The sequence below is a fragment of the Thamnophis elegans genome, chromosome 9 (assembly GCF_009769535.1).
Source record: "Thamnophis elegans isolate rThaEle1 chromosome 9, rThaEle1.pri, whole genome shotgun sequence".
In the NCBI taxonomy this organism is placed as follows: domain Eukaryota; kingdom Metazoa; phylum Chordata; class Lepidosauria; order Squamata; family Colubridae; genus Thamnophis; species Thamnophis elegans.
The window spans coordinates 59536936-59560763 of record NC_045549.1 but is presented as its reverse complement, the minus strand read 5'-3'; the positions used below and the strand labels follow the sequence as shown (position 1 = coordinate 59560763).

Sequence of the window (23828 nt, the reverse complement as noted above, 5' to 3'; positions counted from 1 at the left end):
CCCTGCTTAAGCAGGAGACCCTACACCATTTCAGACAAGTGGCTATCAAATACTCTCCTGCTTATGCAGGACTAGCATGCCAATGTGACAATCAAGAGGGCTTTTTTTGCCACACAATTGTTGACAAACCAGTTGAAGATCTTCTGATGGGAGAAAAAAAATACACTTTCAATTTAGAGAAGGCCAAGCACAGAGGTGGGTTCCTACCAGTTCGCACCTATTCGGTAGAACCGGTTCGTCAAATCTACCGAACCGGTTAGAAGAAGGTTCCACCAGTGGTCCCGGAAAGCAGGCCACACCAAAAAATTTTGAAACCCACCACTGGTCCTTGGATATGATTATTCTACACCATCATGCTCATATTTATAAAACTCAGTGCCTCTGTGAAAGGTAAGGATGACTACTGCTTTTGTGGTGCAATCAGAACATTGCGTGTGTTGAAGTTGTTTTAACGCAAACCAAAGATGCCTTTTAAAAAACAAGTTTACATCATATTCTTATGCATGCCAGTGCTGTGTGTGAGGTAATTTAAGGTGGTTCTGACAAGTGTCGTCGGCATCTTCATATCCGGTCACATGGGCAGCAAGCCACTCCCATCCGATCACATGGGCGGCAAGCCACTCCCACAAAGAAGGCCACACCCACAGAGTAGGTTCGAACAATTTTTGAAACCCACCACTGGTCAAGCAGGAGATACTATAACTCAGTTCAAGTCTTGCCTATTTGCAGTTTAATGGGAACACGTCTGATTTTCTACATGTCTCTGATCAGTTTGCATCTGCACTTTACAATCTGACTTCTGACCACTGAGGAGATACAAACTGAAATCAAGCAGTGAAGACTTACAAACACATTGAATGCATACAGTCTTGCTTAAGGTAACATTTCTTAATTTGCTAACACTGTAGCTCCTACCTTGACTGCCATAAATTATGAAACTAGAGAAAATGGAGGATCTATTCCCCATGGACATCTGTTAGAAGCAGAAATAAAAAAATCCTGTCAGTCTGATAGTGGAACAGAATAGAAATAGTATTTTAGTAGTAGTTTATTCACAAAATAAAAGTTATTGCACTAACACCCCCCCCCCCCCCCGTTTAACATTTGATAACTGCCCATTTATAACCAAAGAAGCTTCCACAGTTTGACACTAGTACCCATACTCACATGTAGTGCTTGCACTCTCTCTGGAGATATCCTATAGAACTCTGTGTCTTTCCTTAGTAAGTAATGTATTACTTAACTCAAGGAATCCATTTTATTGACCCAATTTGTGAAAGAGTAGTTATGCTTGGAAAAACAGAGCTATTTATGGTGGCATTTTGAAAGTCCACTCCTCTTCAGCAATTATCAGCTCATTTCAGATGAGATTCCCAGAATATTCCCAGAGTCTTTAAATATCAGACGTCAACATACAAAAATTTAAAATGCATTTATTTATACAGGCAGTCCTCAACTTACAATTCATTTAGTGACTGTTCAAAGCCCCAGTGGGTCAGTGACTTATAACCTATAAAAATGACCTAGGACTGTTTTTCACATTTATGACCACTGCAGGTTCTCATGGTCACATGATCAAAATTTGGACGCTTGGCAACTAGCTCATACTTATGACAGTTGCAGTGTCCCAGAGTCATGTGATGACTTTCTGACAAGCAAAGTCAATGGAGCAGCCAGATTCCAATTACCTCCAATTACCTCCTCTAGACCGATTAGATCCCACAGATTAGGCCTCCTCCGAATTCCATCCGCCGGCCAGTGTCGACTGGCGACTACCCGGAGGAGAGCCTTCTCTGTGGCCGCTCCGACCCTCTGGAATGAGCTCCCCGTGGAGATTCGAACCCTCACCACCCTCCAGACCTTCCGCAAAGCCCTTAAAACCTGGCTATTCCGACAGGCCTGGGGCTAAAAAGCTTCTACCCCCTTCTCGAATGGTATGACTCTTGTGTGTTTTAAATTATGTATTGTTGCGTGTCGTTTTAATTTTTGTCTGTATCCCTCTCCCTTGGTTGAGTTGTGAGCCGCCCTGAGTCCCCTTCGGGGGAAAAGGGCGGCATATAAATAAAATAAACATTCAACATTCAACATTCAGATTCACTTAACTAGCTTAGTAACTGCAGTGATTCACTTGACAACTGTGTTAAGAAAAGTTGTAAAAAAAATGAGCCATGGTGGCGCAAGAGTTAGAATGCAGTATTGCAGGCTAGTTCGGCTGAGTGCCAGCAGTTCGATTCTCACCAGCTCAAGGTTGACAGCCTTCTATCTTTCTGAGGTCAGTAAAATGAGGACCCAGATTGTTGCAGGCAATAGGCTGACTCTGTAAACTGCTTAGAGGGCCGTAAAGCGTGATGAAACAATATATAAGTCTAAGTGCTACTGCTAAAATGGGGCAAAACTCAGTTAACAATTGTCTCACCTAGCAACAGAAATTTTGGGCTCAGTTGTGGTTGTAAGTCAAGGACTACCTGTATTACAAATTACTTATCCACATTTTTAAAATAAGCTAACAGTATTTTTTTCTGCTTCCATTTTTAAAAAACTACCCATGCTTTACATTGGAAAATATAACCTACAGATATCTGAAAATATATGGCCCATTTTCAGAATCCTACCCTTACTCTACCAAGTTTGCTTATTTTTGTTTTACATATAAAATACTGTTATACCATTTAAAAACTTGAGAATCTTTCAAATTGAGGATACTAATTCTATTATGTCAGTTTCAGTTTTCCTCCTGCACATTTATCAGTTTAAACCTATTTAAAAACCTAAAGCTTAAGTCAATAAAAATCATCCATGAATAATAAAAATCATCCATGAATAATAAAAATCATCCATACTGTAGCTTCTGTCCTGCAAATGCTTGAGCACAATTCTTCAACAAAAGCAGAAATTTGAGAGTCACCTTAGTAGCAATTTAACTGAGGTAGTATTATTTAAGGTGGAAAGTTTATTTTCCCTAAAAACACAATTCTAATCTAGGTTATTTTTCAATTAAATATGATGGAAACTACCAATACTTTTTAAAAGTGTTTATCTACTAATGTATTATTAGATAATTATTATCTTATATCTGGGTTAACGTACCGTTAATGCAAATAGAATGTATATCCTGAAAAGGTATGTAACGAAATTTAAAAACTAGCCCCAGTATTTTACTTTTCATAATGGAGCCTCAATTTAGAAAGAAATAATGTTTCTTCCCCATTTTTAAAGGGTGATTTGCAGCAGGTATAATAACATGTAGGGAATAATGCTATATGCCTAGATGCTATAAATTAGGAATGTCAAAATATCAAAGGATTAAATGTTGTAATGAAAGCTTTGATGAGCTGAACAATAAATAAAAAGGAAAAACAAGGAAATTGCATAATATTAAGTCATTACATGGATACATACATGCATCAAAAGTTACCAGCACTACTTATGTTGTCTTTATACCTTCATGTAGTATTGGTCAGTCCAATACAGAAATGTTATTAGAAGAATAAAATAATATCATCCCTGAACCATTTGAGAGCCTTATTAAAAGATTCCCTGCTAACTTGCCATGATAATTCAAAGTACTCAATAAACTGTACAGCTTCTGTACTGAACCCTATGCCTTAAAACAGGGATAGGAACATAATGGTTCTCATATAGCTGAATTATACATTTCAGCATCCTTCACTAGGGCAATGTTGATAGGGTAGCTAGGGGGATACAACAATGGAAAGGCTACAGAGTTCTTATCCTCAAGCCAAGTAAAACCCTATATTTCAAAACAATGATGGATATCATATGCCTGGTCTCATAAGTTCTTCTAGATTCAGGACAGTGGAAGGCACTGAAAAACTAGTATAAAACGTATAAAAAGGATTGCTCATTTATCTGTAGTTATCTTAATTAATTGCCGAGTGATTGTTATTATATTTACCTCTCTTCCCACCTAACATCTTCTGAACTTTTCAATCATTTACTTTAAAGGTGAATCCTGTTTATACAGTTTAGCTAGAATTATCAGGGCAATTATATAATTACCATTCAAAATAAACTATCCAGAGTTTAAGCAGGTTTATAACTATATTGTTTCTAAACTTTCATTTTTGCTAGTAGCACAGGATACATTTCCACATTTCATCTACTTTTTCACGACCCAGAAATTAGAATTCAAGACGAGGCCTTCAAGAGGTAGCATTTGCAATAAGCCAAATTTGAAGCAGATGTGTGGCAGTTCCCCCCCCACACACACACTTTTATCTACTGATAACACAAAATTATTTTTTCTTCTTCTTCCTCCTCCTACTCTTCTTCTTTTTCGAATAAAACTTGTGACTTTCTTTGCCCATTTGAAGAACTAGCCAGCTAATCAATGTTACCTAGTAGCTGAATTCTGAATGCTTCTTCTGAAGAGAGGCAGTTCTGTGCACGCAGGTATATTGGTTTATCATCTTGTTTATATAGACAAAGGGAAGTATACATTCAAACTATTTGCTTAAAACCCCTGATTGAAGAAACTCAGAAAAATATGACAAATGCAAAAGAAGAAAACTGTATTTTTGATAGTCTGTTTAGTTAGCTCCTACACATAAACAACATCTCCATCATTAATTTTTAATCCTTTCATTCATTCATTAAAATACAAGGATACATAAACAATATAAAAACCCTGAATATCTTTTATATCATGTAAACTAAAAATCCACTGATAAATATCCACATAAAAGGCAGGAAACCAAATGAGACGTAATGAATTGCTGTCACAAACTCTCTTCTTTTGTGTCTAATATTCACTCTCAAATCTTTGAGAGAACAGAGTTTATCTGTAGCTTAAAGGAGTATTTGAGCTACATATGGTGAATGAGTACTTGCTATAGCAGTTAGCAGTGGCAAGTCATTGGATTCAATCCTAGAAATGAAAATGAGAAAGTGTTAATATTTAAGGTACATAAAGTTATTTAAGCATCCAATGAATTGGAACTGAGTAACACCATCTTTAAAAAATAAGTCTTCCAATCTATATGCATTCACCTTTTTGAACATTATGAGTGTCTTTTCTTCAAAAAAATATGTTCACATTTTTATTAATCTGGGACTATAAATAATAAAGAAGATATTCACATTTAAATGTTCTAAGGCAAGGGTCCCCAACCCCCGGTCCACGATCCGTTGGGAATTGGGCCATGCATATGGCAGGCATGTAAAACCATCCCCTCTGTCCTCCCCCTCCTGTCACTGCCAGCCTGCGGAGCTGGAAAGATTTTGTGGCCACTGTCTAAGGCTTTTCAAATGATATCATTGATAATCTCTGTATCAGTAATAGAGTAGAGAAGACATACTGGGGAGAAATAGAAATCATATTGACCCTTTAAATCATGAACAACATCTTGCAGTCCACTCCCAAACCACTGATTCTGTTTATGCTTCTGTTGCCAAATTGTTGCTTTTAATGTGCTTGGGAATTAAACTCACAGGAAGTGATCACAATAATTGTGCTCAATTAACTTATTACACTTTTAAGTAAATTAAAAATAAATCAAGTTTAGGATTTATGTATGGGAGGAAGACTTCGTGTTGATGAGAGAAAATACTGTTGATATGGCCCAATACTGGCCTAATGTCATTTAGTTTTAATCCTATTTATAGTACATACTTTTTATACATGCTATACTTTTATAATCTATTTTAAATCTATTTTATTTGCTCAATATTGAATATTACTGTATATGTCTTTGAAAATGCTTCGGAGATGAATGAAGCATTTATAATGGCACCAGTCACTTTTTTATGGTGGTGGTGGTGGTGAGAGCTGCCTTCTGGGACACTATTTAAAGGTCAAGTACATGTTGGGCTTCCAAGGAAGGACTGATGGCAGATTAAACATCCCTATGGGGGATGGGGAGCTCCGTAAGTGGGAACGGCATTGTAGTGGAATTGCCAGACAGGTTCTGGCTGATGAAAATCTCTTCAGAGGAAGAAGAGACCCCTGGAATAATCTATTTGTGCTCTGAAAGAGCTGCTCCATGTGAGGAGGCCACAGGAGTTCAGCTACTTGTGGTCAATAGCAACTTGAGCAGCTTGGGAGTCAAAGGTTTATAAGTGCTGTGCAGCCTTGATTGATTGGCAATTAAATTAATTGACTTTTGATTGGCAAAAGTCTTTCTTAAACACCTTTAAACTTAATTACTTTATAACCTACGAAAAATATTTCATACAGCAGTAAAAATCAAAGACTCATGGTGAATGCATTTTTTTTTTAGATTTGAAGGGAAGGGAAAATTATTTCAAATAATTTTAACTTAAAAGCAAAAATCTTAGCAAAACGGTGATCCAAGAAAAATTTAAAGACATAAAGGGGACATGGTGTAAAATAAACACCCAGAATAAAAACTTTTTCTTGTGAAAATGCCTTTAAAATAGCAATAGCAATTAGCCTCACACACTGGATCTTTGTGGGAATGCTGACAGGTTATTAAGGATAATACAAGTAGTCCTCAACTTATGACCATAGTTGGAACCAGATTTTTGGTCATTGAACAGCACTGAGACACCTACATAACTGCTTTGCCAAATGACCACAATCCCATCTCTCCCAGCTGCAGTCATTGAATGGATTGCATGAGTGATTAAAGGGGGCAGAGTGAAAGACCTGCCTGCTAAAAGAGGGAAGACAGCTCTCTTCTGTGTACAGAAGGACCTCTTGTGGTGGGCTGCAGAAATGAAGCTCAGATTTTGGGGATTCAAACTTCATTTCTGCAGCCCCTTGGTGGAGTTTCCCTTGCTCTGCGTGGAAGGGAACATATGCACTGGGTTGGAGAAACAAAGCTCGGATCTTCACAATCCTTGTTTCATTTCTGCAGCCCAATGTAGGAATTCCTCTGCTCTTCACGTGCAGCAGGAAATTCAGGTGGATTCTGAAGATCTACTTTTCTGTAGCCTGACAAAGGATTTCTACCCCCCCCACCCCCCAATACATGGTAGGGAAGGAAATTTTTTGGCAGGTAGCAGCAGTTTGCAATCTTACCTGCCAGGAGGGAAACCTGAAGACCAATTGTTGACCCTCCATTGCATTGAAAATATCTTGTTAGTAACCATGATTAAAATTATTACTCCAAGATGCTCTTAGAGCAAGGAAAAGAACATCTTCCCTTTTTTAATTTTAACTATGCAGAAATAAAAATGCAGCAATTATTACTATTATTACACTACACCTACATCTCCTGACATGCTTAAAACAAGATATCCTTATCTTAAACACAGAAATAATTTAAATTGATACATTTCCCCTTCTCAATCCATTTTTTAATTTTTATATTTTTATATTTTAATTGGTTAGACTTATTGCCTTGCATGAACAGTATTGACCAATATGTTTATTACAAATAATGGGACCCCTCCAGTGGACATGAGCTTTTAGATTAATAGTTTGTGATCTAATTATTTGGTTTCCTGATGTTTTGCCAACAATTGTGGCTGGCATCTTCAGAGCTGAAAGTCACCTGTTCTGCAGTGGACTTGTTGGCAACTCCTTCCTAAATTCAATATTGATAGAGTACTCTGCATATGAGAGAGTCCTTGAGAGCATCAGACTTTTAAAATTTCATTTTGTTCAGAAAGTAAAGGAAGATTAAAAATTTCATTTAATATAATAAGTAAGTTTGATTTACAGATGGTCAGTGCAACACACACACAGACACACACAAATACATCTTTCACAGAAAACCTGGCACAAGATAAAAACCATGTATCTTGAATATTGAGTGAAAGATGAGTAGAAACAGCAGCCTTAGGTTTTAACTTTAGCACCACTCACCCCAAAACCACTCCAAGCTCTTTCACATGAACTCTTGTTTGTCCTCGCAAATATTTAGATAGCATTGTGCTTTTATGGTACATTTCCTGTAGGCGATCCTCAAGGTGCATTATACACTGTAAGCAGAAGGAGAAACCCAGAGAGATAAAATCAAATAAGAACATGGGTGTCAAACTCGTGGCATCACATTGCCATCACTTGATGTATCACAATGTTTTCCCCCTTCATGGAGCTGGGGTGGGCGTGGCCTGCATGTGATGCATCTGGCCCGTGGGCCGCCAGTTTGACACTCCTGATTTAGAGGAACAAGCTTCTAATGAAGCCAAGATTAATCAAGCATTGTCTATGCCTCCTAAGAATATGTCCACTCACATGTCCCAACATATGAGGGTTCCTTCTTTTCAATCTTGTCATCTTATAGGATCCAGTAGGGTATGCTTTTTCAGTGATTGCCCCATTCTCTGGAATGATCTCTCACCTGTTCTACACCCCCCCACACAAAGACATACACACATATACAACAGACCCCAATATTTCTAGCCTTTAGGAAAGTCACAGATCTAGCTCTTCCCTCAAGCATTCAGGGCCAATTGAATGAGAATCCCTCCTTTTATTTGTTATGTGCTTGCCACCATTTTATCGTTATATACTGTAATGGCTTACTGTTACATAGTGAGATTTTTCTTTTTTGATCTATTGTGGTTTTGTTTTTGTTTTTTTATGCTGTCCAGAGTCACATTGTTATGGATGGATGGATGAATGGATGGATGGATTTGAGACAATATAAGTGAGTAAAAATATTTTCCTTTTATCTGGTAGCTCATATGATATAAAAGATGTGGCCACCACCAGCCAGATTAGAAAAACAGGACTACAGTCATAAAACTTCCTGAAGAAGAGTTATCAGTTCTTCACAATTGCAAAGGTGAACTATTTGTGACCCGTCAAAACCGCGCTCGACTAAGCCGCGCCCGATTAAACCGTGTCGCTGACGTCATCAACAGGGCGACAACAGCCAGCGCGGAGAAAGAAGGGCGCTTTAAATAGCGCTTTGAAAGCAAGCCGATTCAACTTAAGGTAAGGGTTAGGTTTAGGGTTAGGTTTAGGGTTAGGTTAAGGGTTAGGGTTAGGTTTAGGTTAAGGGTTAGGATTAGGTTTAGGGTTAGGTTTAGGTTAACGGTTAGGTTTAGGTTAACGGTTAGGTTTAGGGGTTAATTTTAGGTTTAGCGTTTACAGCGTGCTTCTGTCTCCGTGCTGTTGTCGCCCTGTTGATGACGTCAGCTACGCAGTTTATTCGAGCGCGGTTTATTCGAGCGCGGTTTTGTGGTGGAACCGAACCGTTAGATTAACATAGTTAACATGTAGGAAAAGAAAGCATTAGTCACCACAGTGCCTCGTCTAAGTCTGAAAATCAATGTAGAAATACATGCAATTCAAAAGCCTGGATCACATCTTATCTTTCCTCTTTATCTATATTTATTGAATACACGTGCTTGTAAATGAGTACTTACAAAGTCAGCAGAAAGATTGAGCTTGTAAAGTTGTAAAATATACTGTAATAAAGACGATACTAGGCTGGAGACGAGGACATCTTTGCCTAGTTTTATATTGTCAGTCATCTTTTTCTGGCTAGTAGCCACCTGAACTGTCCATTTATCAGTATCTGCTATAATGTAAACAGCCTCTGCGATAGATTCATCTAGTACAGGATGCTGTAGAACACACAACAAAACGAAGTGAAGCAAGACATTTTATTTATGTATTTAGTTAAAAAAAATTATGTAGTTTCCATCTTATGTCAAAATCTGGATGGTTCCCATTTAAAAAAAAAATGCCCTGTATTAAGGGTCATTTTGAATTCAAACTAAAACCTGCATTCTATCTAGCATAATAGAAGAAACATTTGGCAGCCAGTAAATATACTTAATTTAGTCAGATGTTATCGAACCATTTCTGCAAAGAATGCGCTCACAGCCAAATGAAGTGAAACGCTTGAGAGTAATTTATGCAATGATAAACCTCTATTGCCTAATAATAGATTAATATAGAGAGAAATATGCTTTTAAAATCATCTTTTCAGATGTGTTTTGTGCTAGAATGTTTACTTGTTTCAGCGCAGAGATTAGATGCCGATACGAACAGGGGCCCTGCCTTTAACTATACAGGGCTGGAAATCTGTATGTACATATGTAGCGTTTTCTGGACCAGGACAGAGTAGAAATGCAGAACATATAGCTGCACGGATTAGAAAGGGGAACAATTGAAAGCTTTCTAGACAAAAAGAAAATTTTCATTTTCTAGCTGTTCCAATTAGAAAAGTGAGGGATAGGGAAGCCAGTTTCATTGCCACAGTCACAGCAATATTAAATCAGGGCTTCGGTCGCAACCCTGACACCTAAATTGCACTTTGACTTCGAGTAATTCACATTCTGATTCAGTTAGATTAAATCTCAATTAATTTTAGACTATAATTCTATAAGCTGCAAACTATTAAAATCAGATTTGCATTATAAAGGGAATCAGTGAGGCAGTGGTGGGTTTCAAAAAAATTTGGAACCTACTCTGTGGGTGTGGCCTCCTTTATGGAAGTGACTTGCCGCCCATGTGACCTGGTGGGAGTGGCTTGTCGGCCATGTGTTCTCTCTCTCTCTCTCTCTCTCTCTCTCTCTCTCTCTCTCTCTCTTTCCTTCCTTTTGTCTCTCTGTCCTTTTTTCCTTTTTTTCTTTCATCTCTCTCTCTCTCTTTTTCTTTCTTTTTTCTTTATTTATTTATTTATTTCTTCCTTTCTTTCTCTTTTTCTCTCTCTGTGTCAGTCTCTCTCTCTCTGTGTGTGTGTATGTGTGTGGCAGTGGTGGGTTTCAAAAAATTTTGGAACCTCTTCTGTAGGTGTGGCCTGCTTTCCGGGTCCGCTAGTGGAACCTCTTCTAACCGGTTCGGTAGATTTGACGAACCGGTTCTACCGAATAGGTGCGAACTGGTGGGAACCCACCTCTGCACTGATGCCTTCCTTCACTTGACCCAGTTCAATGTACTTCTAGGTGCAGAGAAAGTTGTTCTGGGCCCAAAGAAGTTTGGAATCAAGGACTAGCAGCTTTCTTGATACTTACTTTCCTATTGAATTTTCTACAGAGGTGCATTCTGCAAAGTAACTCTTAATATGACTGAATTAATATGAGTTAACATGACTGAAAGGCAAGGCGGACATACTACATTCTAGGAGAACTCCTCCTCCAAATTAAATTTTGGAATCTGAAGGAGGTTAATCTTCCTTATTTGTTGCCAGTTATAAGGCAGATACTTTTTGCAAGGTCACAAAGAAAGGCCTCTAAAGGCAAGCAACTTCACTAGGCTTGTTCCTAGCCTAAAAATATACTTCCTTTCTCAGAGACGAACATTTGATTTTGACTAGAATTGATAAAAGTCACTTGCAGACCTATTCTGTATCAGGTGGTTGACTAATCTAATTGTAAAATTTAATAAATATTTTATTTATTCATTCATGAAATTTATAGACTGCTCAAAACATCACAACTCTGTGGCTTACAAAATAAAATGACACAAACAACAATATACATAACCTTTAAAAAAAAAGTCTGGAGAAACACCACCATTTAGACGACCGTAAATAGAATGGGTCTGTAACCCACTCTAACCCATGGTGACCCAAGGAACAGCCAAGGCTTTAAGGAACTGTTTAAATACAATCAGGATGAGAGCCATACAAATCTCATGAGAAATGATATTCCAGAGTCAGGTGCCTTGACAAGGTAGGAGCGCTTCCTGTGCCCCAGAAGATTAGCCTGTTTAATCAATGGAACACAGAGCATGCCAACTGTGCCAGAAAGTATGGCATGGATAAGAACTACTGAAGACAGCAGCCCCTCAAAAAACAAGGCTTACTCCATGAAGGATTTTAAGGTGATAATCAGCACCTTGAAAGGTGTTAATCGAATTGAACCAGCACTTCAAAAAACAGGTGTTACATGAGCATACCATGGCAGTGTTATAATTGCCGATGCTTGCTGCTTTCCAAACTGCTACAGTTTCTGCGTGATCTTTAAGCCTTACACAGTGATTATAAAATTCACAATAAGATTTACAATTATAATGAAATGACTGCAAGAAAACTACCAAACTCAGAGAGCACCGAGGACTCGTGAATTATAAAAATATGATGTAATCAGAAGAATATGATGTAATTAGAGTGTAACTATTCTTCTATCTGCAAATAGCAAAAATTACAATGGAATGTTACTAATGAAACAAAACCAGTAAGCTTTCCCTTCGTGTCCGAAACATTATTATTAAAGCTTTGTACAGAAATGGACAGACTTACATTTATGGTATGACTCAACTCAGCGGATAAATGTTGCTTAAGTTGTTCATCAGAACTTATTCCATGCAGCACAAGATCAGGCATATAAGAGGTACAATAACCCCCAAGAAGCGACCTTCCGAAATGTATCATGCTTTGAGAGCTAACTGTGCAAAATCTGAAAATCAAGAATTTACTGATTACTGAATACATCTCAGGGCCTTACAAAAAATAATCAGTATGTACAGTTATCTTGGCAAGACTGTAACATGATCTGAAAGGTTGACATTATGATCTGGTTTGTTTTTCAAGATTACAGCTCAAGATGAAAAAAAAAATACCATTCACTCTGATATATAAATGTAAGTTACTCTTTAGCCTGCAAACTTCTATAACATATTACTGAATCTTTCTCACAGAAAACTGTACACAATTTAATAGAATTCTACAAGTCTACAAACAATGACTCCAAAATTCAGACAGATCCAGGCTACATGGATCACCATAACTAACAGTAACAGACTGTGTATATACCACAGCAACTAATTCCATTGTAGAATTAGATTTGATCATAGAAGTAAATACGAAGATCTGTATATTTCATGTGAGAACCTGGTCACTTGATCACCCCCTCTGCCATCTTCTTTTCAGAAGTAGCTAATGATTTACAAATACATTTAGACAAATTTCACACAGAGCACAATGCATCCCATTACAATTTCATATTTTCAAATATATTTCAGTTTCTGAGTTAGTAACGGTACAATTTCTCTATCTACCTTCACAGCCTATTAAATAGGCCACAAATCCAGGAAACAAATCCCATTTTTATAGTGAAAATTTTTAATTGAATCATTTGAGAGCATTAACCAAAAATGGAAAAGTGTAATATAAAAAGATCTATTTGAAACATATTTAGGAAAGGTTTTAACAATGTAGTGGGACACTCCCCTTTCACACACATATGAACATACACAATTACAAACATACAGACTGACTTATCTTGTTAGCATTTTTTTAATCAAACAAACTACGTTCAGACAGCAAATCTGACATATGATATACAGGTATTCCTCGACTTACAACAGTTCATTTAGTCATTTGAAGTTACAATGGCCCTGAAAAAAGTTACATATGACTTTTTCACATTTATGACCTTTGCAGTATCCCCAAGATCACATTATCAAAATTCAGATGCTTGGCAACTGACTCATATTTATGACAGTTGCCGTGCCCAGGGGTCGCATAATCACCTTTTGTGACCTTCTGAAAAGCAAAGTCAATGGGGAAGCCAGATTCATTTCACAACTATGTTACTAATTTAACAGCTGCAATGATTCACTTTAAAAAAAAGTCATTAAATGGGATAAAACTCATTCAACAAATGTCTCGATTTACAACTAAAAATTTGGGCACAATTTTGGTCATAAATCGAGGACTACCTGTAATTAAAACAATTTTAAAATTACTTTATAAACATTATTTTAATAACAAAAACAAGTAATTCTGTGTGTGTATCAGTAAACTACATATACTGTACTTCCTAATAGTTTGATGTGGGAATAATTATGTTGGCTTAAAAAGTCTTCCCAGATTAGACATATTAGTTTGGGCTGATTATGATGGGCATCCTTGGGGTAAAACTGAGCTTTGGTTGCACTAGAGCCTACTAGTCAAAATGTACTCAGCTGACTAATACTGACCTAATGGCTAATACTGATTATGTGGAAGTGCTGCATGTGACGCAGACAAAGAAGGCTGGTCTATACTTTCAGTTCCTACAAAGTAGTTTTTGATAATCTCAATGACCAAAGCCATGAAGTTGACACCAATAGCATCTGCTGAAATTAACTGCATATGGAAGATTGGATTGTGAAAAAAATAGTAACATATGGGAATTAAAAAATGAAATTCAAGAAGAAAAAGCAAGTATAAATTTTCATATAGTGTATGAGAATAAAAAATGTAATCACAATAAATTAGAGTAACACAGTTGATAAATACATGCAGGGACATGATGGTTTAGATTTAATTGTAAATGAAAAGTTTAAATGTATGTCAGAAAACATGATATATATATCATGCTCGTCACAAGAGACACAAATATATCAGCACAAATATAACAAATGTAACAAAAAGGCAACAGTAAAAAAATATTGGGTTTCTGTCTGGATGGTCTCTTGTGACGAGCCGAAGGACAGAGAACGGAAGTAGTGATCTTCCTCCCATATTTGGGCATACCAGGGGTTGTGACTTTAAATATATACCTTTCACCCTGGCTTCGCTGATAAGGAGTCGAGCTCTGTAGCTCAGTGGTTAACACATCTGCCTAAGAGGCAATACAGCACGGGTTCGATTCCCAGCAAGGGTATGGCTAGCTGATGAGAGCTAAATAGCTTGAAATAGATCTATACTAGTCTCCCTTTATTTATTTATCAGCACAAATATAACAAATGTAACAAAAAGGCAACAGTAAAAAATATTGGGTTTCTGTCTGGATGGTCTCTTGTGACGAGCTGAAGGACAGAGAATGGAAGTAGTGATTTTCCTCCGCATACCAGGGGTTGTGACTTTATATATATATATATATATATATATATATATATATGTATGTATGTATGTATGTATGTATGTATGTATGTATGTATGTACGTACGTACGTACGTACGTACGTACGTACATCATATACCTATGATGGCCGGGAGATATATATATATATATATATATATATATATGTGTGTGTGTGTGTGTGTGTGTGTGTGTGTGTGTGTGTGTGTGTACATACATATATATATATATATATATATATATATATATATATATATATACATATATACATATATATACATACATATATACATATATATACATATATACATATACATATATATATATACACACATATACATATATGTATATATATACATATATACATATATGTATACATATATACATATATATATTTAAAGTCACCCTTTATTTATTTATCAGCATAAATATAACACATATACATATATATACATATATATATATATACATATATATATATACATATATATATATATATACATATATATATATATACACATACATATATATATATATATATATACATACATACATTATACATACATACATACACATACATACACACACACACACACACACACACACACACACACACACACACACACACACATATATATATATATATATATATATATATATATATATATATATATATATCCCGGCCATCATAGGTAGGTATGATATAAGAAATTGAAAATTGTTCTACATTTTAAAATTAATGAGTTAACATTGCTGAAATAAGTGCAAATATCTATGTATAGGAGTGTTATCTGTTATTAGGCAGTGATGGTTGGGTATGTCAGGAGAAACTTAAGAGTCAGTTGAATGTAGGGAGAAAAGGGTAGTTATGTTTGTGTGATAATACAAGGGACAGTCAAGAATACTTGGGAGCTGAATATATGTGGATCAAATAAAAAAGTGAGTGGCCAGTAAGAAAAAGTATGTTGATCTGTTTTGGACATATACTGTAGAGATAATGAACATATGAATAAATATATGAAATAAAATTAAATGTGTCACGAGGAAAGGGAAAGAGGTGAATAACTGAATAAAGAAAAGGCAATGTATTAATCTGCATAAGGACTTACTGGAAGCAAAGATACAGAATATGGTGAATTATATTGGTATAAAACAGTCTTAGCAATTTTCTTTTATTTTTGTTCATGCCTTTGAATTCTTTGGGTTTCTATTTGTTCCTTTTTTTTTTTTTGCACTTGATACGTTTCTTTCCCAGAAAGGAAATAACATGATGAGGTAGCATATATGTAAAATATATGTAAAAGCAACAACAAGAAGCATACAATTTTTCCTGTTGCTGACATTAGCACATATTAAAAACTGTCACTATGTTACTTGGGTAAATGCACCTTTCCACAGCTTAAGATTTAAGCGTAAGATTCTATTGTTCTGGCTAAGAATCAGTTGAATCAGATGGAGATAATGAAAAAATAGGGGTTCACCGACAAAAACGCGCCCAACTAAACCGCGGTGACAAAACTGCAAATTCTAAACCGCACCGTCGAATGAGCGCTGAAGCACGCCGATAACAGCGTGCCGACAGAAGCGCGCTCTAAACCTAACCCTAACCTTAAATCGCGCTTCTATCGGCACGCTGTTGTTGGTGCGCTGATGACATCGTGGTTTTAGGGCCACGCTTTTGTCGGCACGCTTTTGTCGTGCACGCATTTGTCGGGTCACGAAAAACAGGTTATACCTCACAACCCATGCCTCTCCCAACAATGCAAGAAACTAAAACAACCCCCAGAAGTTCTGGTTATTATTATTTTTTTCTTTACCTTGGCAAAGCCAGTTCCACTTCTAAAAATTCTTCAGGTCTACAGTTAACAGTGACTGACTGTTCATCTGGAATGTACGTGCAACCTTCCTCATCACTGTCCCCAAGAGCGCTATCAGAACTTTCGTTTCTAGGAATTTTCTCCTCCATTCTACAACGGAGTTTGCTTTCAACCTCCCCACAGGGGATGTTCTTAGTAACTGCTTGGCCAGACCTCTGTACATCAGTAGAACTTCCTGAATCGCAGTCAAGAGAATTTCTTGCAAAGTTTTCACAGCTTGTATTATAAACTTGATCAAGTTTTCCAAAGTTTACCCTGCTGACTTCTCCATCAAGAATGACAGACTGTGGAACTGATAGCAACCAAGGTGCCCTTGGCATTTCTGTTTCCCTAACTTTCTGGCTAGTGCAGGTTTTAAGACATTTCTCTTGTGGAGCCCTGGATGTTATATGTAATGGGCCTGAAAGAGCTTTAGTTTTACTTCTGCGTTTCTCTAAAGTTTTGTTTTCTTCCATTCTTTGGGTTTCGGAATCAGATTCTGGTGAGGTGGAGCTTCCAATCTGAAAGGTAACTTTTTCCAGTTGAGAATAGACCTGGGCAATCTTCTTGGAATGTGGAACAGCTGTCAGGTTTTGAAACAACTCCCCTGTTATACTATGCTGCTTGTCCTCATTCATTCTTGCAGTTAAATCCTCTAATAGACCATGCCTTCCACATGCGGTTTCTGAATTAACTAAAGTTTTCCCTTTCTTAATTTCTCCTACAGTTCCTTTTGGAGAGCTAACTCTGGCAAAGCGTGGCGATGCTTCAGAACTGCCCTCGGCATTCAGCCTCTCATGCTTTCCCTTGAAGCAGCCAGTTTCAAAGCAGCATTCATGTTCTTCAGCAACAGCATCACCACCATTCTTTTGAGGCAGGACAGGAGGTACAAGAGCAGGTTCGTTTTGAACTGTGACAACCACATAATCAGATTCTTCAACTTCTCCTTTTTCCAGAGTCGTTATAATTTTCCTGCCATTCACAGCTTGCTCTCCTTTGTTAAGCTGCCCATTCCAGATGAGATGATTCTCTTGCAACTCAGAGCACCGTAGGAAATATGTAAGGACATAGAGAATGCGCTGAACAAAATCCTTACGTTTTCCAACAATTACTGTCCTTGTCATTCTGACTGGTGAACCTACAGCACCATATAAATCACCTAAATAAGGACAGAGAGCAAAGAAAAAAAATAATAAAAAAAATATACATCAAAGACCAATGCCAAATATCTAATTTATTTGTTTAACCTAACTACAAAAAGAATGAAAGCACTAAGATATTATTTCATCTTAAATGATAAACCCACACCTCAATAAAATGATCCACTTTAGTAACTCAATTTTATTATATTTATTTCAGTAGAGGAAGATTAACACTTAACAGAATTTAATTTTCTAAAAACTTTTTTTTTGCTAAATTATGCAAAGAACTGCAATGCAAAAAAAATGTGAAATTGCATATCTCACAGAAATGGCAACAAGATGAGACAGCTAAAATCAATCGCCAGCATAACTATTATGGTAGCAATTCCTAACTACTGCTAAAACAATCTTCTGTTTTAAATACTAATAGCATAACTGTGAAATTGAGTTCTGGAAGATCTGAACAAGTCTATCTAGAAATGTTGAAGATGAAATATAATGGCTGGATGCCCCAAAACATCCTTTTACTCCACTTCTATTAAGTAGGAGAATTAAATGTCTACTCCAGATTGGGGGTATGAGAAAGTGATGTGACTTCCCATTTAGGATCCAGAATGATCTAATGTATATGTCACAATGCTTTTACGCGGCTCTGAGATAAAGTATTATTATAAACCATGGCACTTAAGTGATCCAGATTATGTGTTTCATGAATATATGTTTTTTTTCCATTTATGTTTCACTAATAAGGATGTCAAAAGAGAATTAAACCCAATTTTGTAGCATGCAAGCTATTTAGCAACCGCTAGAGGGCACGCATCATGATAGTAACAATCTGACTCACAAGACAAACCTAGTTTAATAATTTTCTAATTGGAAGGAACAAGAAGCCATTATATTTCATGCTAGATATTTGAATCTAGCTTGAATCTGTTTACAAAAAAAAGTTTGGAAAAAGTAATTTATACTTGCTCAATGGAATTTTGAATGATCTTTTGGAATACCATTCATAATAATCATTTTATTATAGGTATATGTATTATCCACTTTAAAGGGATTTATTTATTTATTATTAAATTTATTGGCCTCCCATCTTACTACAGGGAAATTTTTGATTATCAAACCAAAAGTACAGCTATTTCAATCAGAATTTGATTGAAAGCCCTGTTCTTATGGTTGATCTATTTATTTTTAATGTTGCCTCCTGTCATGAACATTTCATGGATTTTTAACTGCTGGAAATCCCAGAGGATTTGGTGGCATAACAAATTAAAATAAATCAAGATTTGTGCATATGAGCACATTTCTTTCCAGAAAAAAAACCTTCCATGCCTCGAGTCATCTTGAATTTAGATATGAATTTTTTGTACTGACCAAGCTGTGCCCAAAGTGGATTGTAGGGATGTGATTTTGCCAGCATGTTCACAGATGATGAGGCATGTTTCTCAGAGAATACCCTGATGGAGAGATGATCAACTGGCATCACAGTAGGGACCCAGGCCAAGTGATAGGTTAACACTGCTGTTAATAGAGCAGCAAAAAACCTATAAAAATAAGCAGCAGCAGAAACGAAATTATATGTCTGCAATAAACCTCCCATTCAAACTAGAGGAAAAACACAAAACAAGATTACTCACTGGTTTTTGCTGCTCTGTTCTATCAAAACAGCAAATTCCTTGAGAAAGTGTTGGCATAACAGATTCTTTTCTGAAGCACAAGAAATCATAGTAAGCCACACAGGATCTGCAATCCTTGGAACTGTGTATAAATTCCATATTGTAGTTCTACCAAAAGAAAAAGGACCATGTTAGCTCAAACAAGAGGAAATGGTTCAAATATAAAACTATTGTTCCCATAATGGGGAGAACAACCAAAACTGCTTCTTCTTCCTCTTGATTTATTCATTCTTTCTTTGTTTATGTATTTTTCAGTGTATCCTCATTCATTCACTATATATAACCAAAACAGCTCCATGTACTTCTTTCATACCAGCCACTCACTTTTCAAGTTTTACATTTGCTTGCTAATTTGACTGAAGCTTGCTTGCTTGACATTCTTGCCAAATAAATGACATTCTTGCCAAATTCTTTCAATTTTAGTAGCTTCCCACATTGTATTTTGTGCTCAGCACAAAATTGATCTGATGGTTTTGGAGATCCAGCAATGCAAGTCTGAAAGCAGTCTTTGGGCCAGGTAGCATTTCTCAGCACTATCTACCACAAAAAGCAGTTGCTGAATGGAAAAATAGGTAGTGCTGTGGTTGTTGCCCGAAGCTCCTGAAGAACTGGTGGGATATAAATTGTTAACAATAATTAAGACGACCTGTGACCCATCGGGTCCCAGTTTCAGAGACATTTCCTTGGCAAATTCTTCAACAGTGGCAGAGCTTCTAATGTACTGCCTTCTCTGCAAAATTCAGGGAGATATAACCCACGTTAAACTATATAGCATGGTGAAAAAATCAGGAATTGACCATAGGAAATGTTTTATAAAATTTCAATTCCACAGAACCTCGTTTTAGTCCTGATCATCTAAAGACCATTAAAGGTTATCAAAGTTGTACCTTTACATATCTACTTAAACCTTGATTAAATAATCCAATTTTATATTCCTTTCTTTTACTTCTAATTATCTTGACCTTCATTTCCTTCAAACTATTTATTTAAATATGTCCTAGGACTTGATTTTTTTATTTTCCTCTGTCCCTTCTCACAAATTGTTCAAAACTTCTAACAAGCCTGTAAATTCAATGTACAAAAACTATCCATGTTATTCTCTTGGTTTGTTATTTATCCCATTTAATTATAAAAACATCAGTCAGTTTCTTTTCTATGTACAGTGCAACATATTTCCATGTCATTCTTATAGCTTGACCTATCAGTTTCGATCTTGTCAAGTAAACTTTGTTCCTCTTCCATGATCTCTTTCAAATATAGTCTATCTCACACATTCTTAAAATTAACTTCTGGATTCACTGTTCACAAATATTCTTCAATATTCTTCACTCCGTAATTGTAAATTGAGTTTGAGTGTTCTCCTTTAATTGTAATCTTTAATTCATTCTAATTCTCTCTAGTTTCCAATTTTTATCTTTATTTTTTTTTAAAAATCTTCATTTTCTTATGGAAAGGATACTTTATAATTAATTAATGATCATCCAGTCAGAGCTGAAGAAGGTTCTTGGATGAGAAGCAAAACATCTTCAAAGAAAAAAAACCAGAAAGTCCAGTTGCCTCTTGAAAATAAAGCACCTTTGGGATGCTTCTGAACAATTGGAAATCAAATATTTAGTCACCAATGCTACTGGCTTCTATTTTATTCAACTATGTATCATTGATTTCTGGAATCAGAATGGTTAACTAAGGACTTAGAACAGGCATCTTGGGGAAATTCTGAAAGCTGAAGTCTACACATCCTAAAGTTGTCAAATTTGGAAAACAATATATAAAGTCAAGAAAAAATGTTGATAGTGATTCCTTGACACTGATCATTTATCATAGTATAAATATATAATACTTATAATCAACCAACACACATATATTTAAAGAACAGCAGCTTTAAGTCTTACTTAAAAAAAAAATCTATCCAATTTGTTAGGGTTAGCGGTATGCCTCAGATTAAATTTAGATTGGTGTCTGCACACACAGCATCAGAGGAAATAGAAGCATCTCACAGACTCCAAAAAGGCTAAACAGAATTGGACCTCACTATTACCTAGATGGGAAACCACTACAATATCCCAGGCATATTGATAAGTAGCAATAAAGGTGGCAATGGCAAACTGCTTCTGTATTGCCACAAAGTAAATGGCATGGAAATGTCCATTAAGTTATCAAGGTTGAAGTTAACAAGGCAGAATTGCATTTTTTAAGCAATTCTATCCTGATACATTATAAAGTTATGGATGCTCTACTATGAGTAAAAGCTGATATTTAATAACCAGTTCTGACAATTTCATTGCCACTGCACCATTTGTTGCAAAAAAATAAAAATAAAATTGCATACTAGATATTGAGGCTGAGCTTTGCTTTTAATACCTAAAATGTTAACTATCAGCTCTCCTGAGCCAATACTCCAGAACTGGATGAAGGACTGTGTTTCTGAATTTCAGGTGTATGATGTGTGTGTTTCAGAGGTGGGTTCCTACCAGTTCGCACCTATTCGGTAGAACCAGTTCGTCAAATCTACCGAACCGGTTAGAAGAGGTTCCACCAGTGGACCCGGAAAGCAGGCCACACCTACATAAGAGGTTCCAAAAAATTTTGAAACCCACCACTGGCAAGGATCTTGTAACTTGACAGCTTTAAGACTTGCATGCTTCAATGCCAGAGTTTCTGAATAGCTACTTGAACCGACCTAAGTACTAATTCATAATTTCATATCCGGTCACATGGGCGGCAAGCCACTCCCATCCGGTCACATGGGTGGCAAGCCACTCCCACAAAGGAGGCCACACTCACAGAGTAGGTTCCAACAATTTTTGAAACCCACCACTGGTGTGTTTAAGGAACAGAAATGACATCACCATCCCATAAATCACCATCCACAAATTATCTTTTGCCTCTTTCAGAAAGTAATGTTGCATACAAGATCATTTCTAGCATATCATAGCCTGAAGGATTTGAAGAAAAAGAGAAGAGAGAGGTCAAAAAATAAAAGTAAGAATTCTTTATTTATCGACTTATTACAGAAATCAAGTTTGAAATATTTTCATCTTTAGTACCTGCACTAAGGATGTTTAGTTTTGAGTGAGGAAGATTCAAATGATCCCTACTAAAATATACATGAATATATAGCTAGACCTCGAATAACAACAGTTCATTTAGTGATTGTTCAAAGTTACAGCAGCACTGAAAAAAGTGACATGACAGTTTTTCACATTTACAAATGTTATAGCGTCCCCATGGGCACGTGATCAAAATTCAGACTTTATTCTGAATTTGGCAACTGGCATATATTCATGATAGTTGCAATGTCCTGGGATCATGTGATAACGGTTTGTGACTTTCTGACAAGCAAAGTCAAACGGGAGTCCTGATTCACTTAACAACCAGGTTACTAAACTAACAGCTGCAGTGATTCATTTAAGATCTGTGGCAAGGAAGGCTGTAAAATGGAGCAAAATCCACTTAACAACTGTCTTTCTCAGCAACAGAAATATCGATCACAATTGTGGTTATAAGTTGAGGACCATCTGAAGATTAGTGCAAGGACAGAAGTAAAAAAAGAGAAGAGAATCTGAGTTGTGAAATAGATTAATCTTAAGAACAGATGCATAGCTTGTCCGTCCCCCCAAAAATTGATGTAATAGTAACTCACCTAAATTCATCCAGTGCATCCATAATACGGCTAATGTAAACTTGCACTCTTTGGTTTGTTTCTGCTATTTTTCTACATGTGATCATAGCCTATTTTGGGAGGGGGATAAGAATGGGTTAAAAATGAATGCAGAGCTGAAATTTTCAGGATGTATATTGAAAAACCTAGAAGAGCATTAGAACCAAACTTGGGATACAGGTTTTTACACTTTCTTCTTTCTGGTATTTGCCTACAAAGAAAACAATTCTAGAGCAGGTATGTGCAACTTAAACCTTCAGTTAAAATAATTTTAAAAAAAATTTCTAGAGCCCTTTTGAATTAGAAAGTACTGTATTCAAAAACTGCAGAAGTAGGCTACCCTCCAAAATAGAATTTTAAAAAACCTTAAAAAATTCAGCCCCACCCAAGAATGGGATACAGCCTCAACTAGTCTGCATCGTTCCCATCTCAGTACAGCCCTTAGGTCTTTCTACTCCAGTAAAAGAAAAAAGAAAAAGATAAAAAGTAAAAGAGTTTTCACCTAAAAGTGGACAATCAGCTTAAGATGCATTCAAAACTAAGTTCAGGAAGAGCTACCACATGCCATGCACTCAAATAAAAAGGCTTTAAATAAAGTGGGCCTTATTTATAAGTGAGGAGGAATGTTGGGTGCAAATTAAACCTCCTTCAAATTTATTACCTATATCAATCACCAGAGCTTTTTGATACCTGGGACCAGTTTTGTGGAAGACAATTTTTCCATGGGAGGGGAAGGAGCAGGCAACCTAGATCCTGTGCATGGACACTTTCGCTCACCCATAGCTCATCTCCAGCTCTGTGGCCTGGTTTCTAACAGG

General features: G+C 36.4%; 1 protein-coding gene across 1 annotated transcript in view; it reads right to left on the bottom strand.

The window, feature by feature from the left end:
* Window positions 1-2493: 2493 nt before the first annotated feature.
* Window positions 2494-23828, bottom strand: part of FNIP2 (folliculin interacting protein 2) — a 70189-nt gene continuing 48854 nt past the window's right edge. Inside the window, exons 10-17 of the mRNA XM_032224683.1 lie at window positions 22993-23081; window positions 19311-19457; window positions 19048-19217; window positions 16493-17690; window positions 12129-12285; window positions 9304-9504; window positions 7793-7908; window positions 2494-4888 (exon numbers count right to left, since the gene is read on the bottom strand). Coding sequence (XP_032080574.1) covers window positions 4810-4888; window positions 7793-7908; window positions 9304-9504; window positions 12129-12285; window positions 16493-17690; window positions 19048-19217; window positions 19311-19457; window positions 22993-23081 — 2157 coding nt within the window. The 3' untranslated portion in view covers window positions 2494-4809. The remainder of the gene's footprint in view (window positions 4889-7792; window positions 7909-9303; window positions 9505-12128; window positions 12286-16492; window positions 17691-19047; window positions 19218-19310; window positions 19458-22992; window positions 23082-23828) is intronic.